This window comes from Aythya ferina (assembly GCF_964211825.1).
Source record: "Aythya ferina genome assembly, chromosome: 23".
Lineage (NCBI taxonomy): Eukaryota > Metazoa > Chordata > Aves > Anseriformes > Anatidae > Aythya > Aythya ferina.
The window spans coordinates 4,723,125-4,725,284 of NC_140321.1; the positions used below are offsets into that span (position 1 = coordinate 4,723,125).

General features: G+C 70.5%; 1 protein-coding gene across 5 annotated transcripts in view; it reads left to right on the top strand.

The window, feature by feature from the left end:
- Positions 1-326: 326 nt before the first annotated feature.
- The window catches only part of HDAC5 (histone deacetylase 5), a 19,616-nt gene continuing 17,782 nt past the window's right edge, over positions 327-2,160 (top strand). For all 5 annotated transcript variants that reach the window (XM_084496215.1, XM_084496217.1, XM_084496218.1 and 2 more), the window contains exon 1: positions 327-474. In XM_084496215.1, coding sequence (XP_084352341.1) covers positions 453-474 — 22 coding nt within the window. In that variant the 5' untranslated portion in view covers positions 327-452. The remainder of the gene's footprint in view (positions 475-2,160) is intronic.

The following is a 2,160-nucleotide window of genomic DNA, read 5'->3' on the forward strand; positions in this document are numbered from 1 at the left end:
CCTCCACGGGGGTCCCGCGTGGGGTGCGGCCCCCTCCCCACTCGCATCCCGGGGGGGGGCTGCGATTTGGGGCCGTGCTGCGCCCCCCCCCCCCCCCGCGTGCTGCAGAGCCTTGTGTAACGCTGCCGGCCGGCCCCCCCCCCCCCCCAGGGCCCCCCCATGCTCCTCCATCCCCCCCCCCCCCCCTATTTTACCGTGGGGGGGCCATGGGAACAGATGCATGGGGATGAATTGGGGGGGACCCCAAAATATGGGGGGGGGTTGGTGCTGAAGGGGGGGGGTCCACAGGGTGCTGACCCCCCCCCGCGGTCCCGCAGGGCTCCCGCTGGCCGCGGGCAGGGTCCCCCCCCCCCGCGCGCTGCTGACGGCCCCCCCGGGACGCCGCTCGCTCGCCCCCCCCCAGCCTCGGCCTCTCTGCGCCCCCCCGGCACCGCCGGCACCCGCCGGCCACCATGGACCCCCCCAGCGATGCAGGTGAGAGCTGGGGGGGGGGGGCACACATATTTGGGGGGGGTCACTTAGGGGGGTGCCCCCCCCCCCCATGCAGGGCATCGTCCCTGCTCCTTGCAGTCACTGCCTGGGTCCCCTTGTGCTGGGGGGGGGCCCTCGTGGCCCCATTGCTTGGGGGGGGTCCCACTGCATGGGGGGGGGTCCTGGTGTGCCCCCCCCCCCAATGCTTTGGGGGTGTCCCTGTCCCCCCCACCCGTTGCTCTTTGTGCCCCCATTTGCATGGGGGGGTCCCTGTTGTGCTGGGGGGGTCCCCTCGTGTCCCCCCCCATTGTGTTGGGGGGGGTCCCTGTGTCCCCCCCATTTTCTTGGGGGGGTCCATTCATGCCTCATTGCGCTGGGGGGGTCCCCATTTGTGTCTCCATTTAATGGGGGGTCCCCAATGTGCTGGGGGGGTCCCCATGCCCTTATTTTTTTTTGGGGGGGGGTCCCCTCATCTCCCCATCACTCAGGCTCTCTGGGCAGCCCCCCCCTTTTTACCCCCCCCCCCTAAAAAAAAAATCAGGTGCTGTGGGCCTGGGGACATGGGGACAGCCGGGGGGGGGGGGCAGGGCATTTTGGGGACCACAGCATCCCTGGGGGGGGGGCACAGGGCTGTGGGGGGGTCCCCACGTGGGACAGGGCCGTGCCCCCCCCCCAGGCTGGGTGGGGAAACTGAGGCACGGCTCCGTTCCCAGTCCCCTGGGGGGGGGGGGGGCACGTTGGTGACCCCCCCCACGGTCCCCATCCCACCACCCCATAAATTAATCCTAAAAGGAATTACAGGGGGGGGGGGCTTTTTTTTTAGGGGGGGGGGGTCAGTGGGGAAACTGAGGCACAGCCCCGGGGACCCCCTGGGATCCCGCTGCTATTTATGGCCCTGGAGCGGCATCCCCTGGGGGGGGGCACGCTCAGCGTATGTGTGTGCCCCCCCCGTGCATTGTGCCCCCCCCCCGGCCCTATATCCCGCCCCATAGCGCCGTGGGGCTGGCTCCGGTGGCCCCCTGCCCGCCGCCGGCACCCGAAATAGCCGCGCTGACGTCAAACCCCCAAAGCGCCCCCCCCCACGGCAAAGGAGGGGGGGGGGGGGGCCGGGGGGGGGGGGGGGGGGGGCACCCATAAATATCCCGGCTATTAAAAGGCGGGGGTGGGATCGGCGCCGGTAAATAAACGTGGCGCTGCCCGCGGGGGGGGGTTACGCACGGCCCCCCCCCCATCCTGCACCCATGGGTGGCAGCTGGGGGGGGTCCCCGATGCAAGGGGGCGGCATTGTTTAGGGGGGGGGGTCCCCATCCTGCTGGGGGAGGTTGCGGTGGGGTTTGGGGACCCCCCCCTTAGAATAAAGGGGGGGGTCCTCGGGGAAAGGGGGGGGGGTCCTGGGGGGGTCTGGGTGTTTGCTGATGGATGGGGGGGGCAGCGGGGGGGGGGGGGGTGATGATTTTAGCTGGGGGGTCGGGGGCTAATCCGGGATTTGGGTCCTGATGTGGATTAACGTCCCCGGTAATTAATTAGGGGCTGGGGGAGGGTCCTGCATGGCGTGGGGGGGGGTCCGGTGTGCCCCCCCCCATTTATGGCCTCCTCCCCATGCTCTGTTTGCTTGGGGGAGGGGGGGGGGGGTCACATCACCCCCAACTCCCCCCCCTATTTTAGGGGGGGTTATCCTGTTGCCCCCCC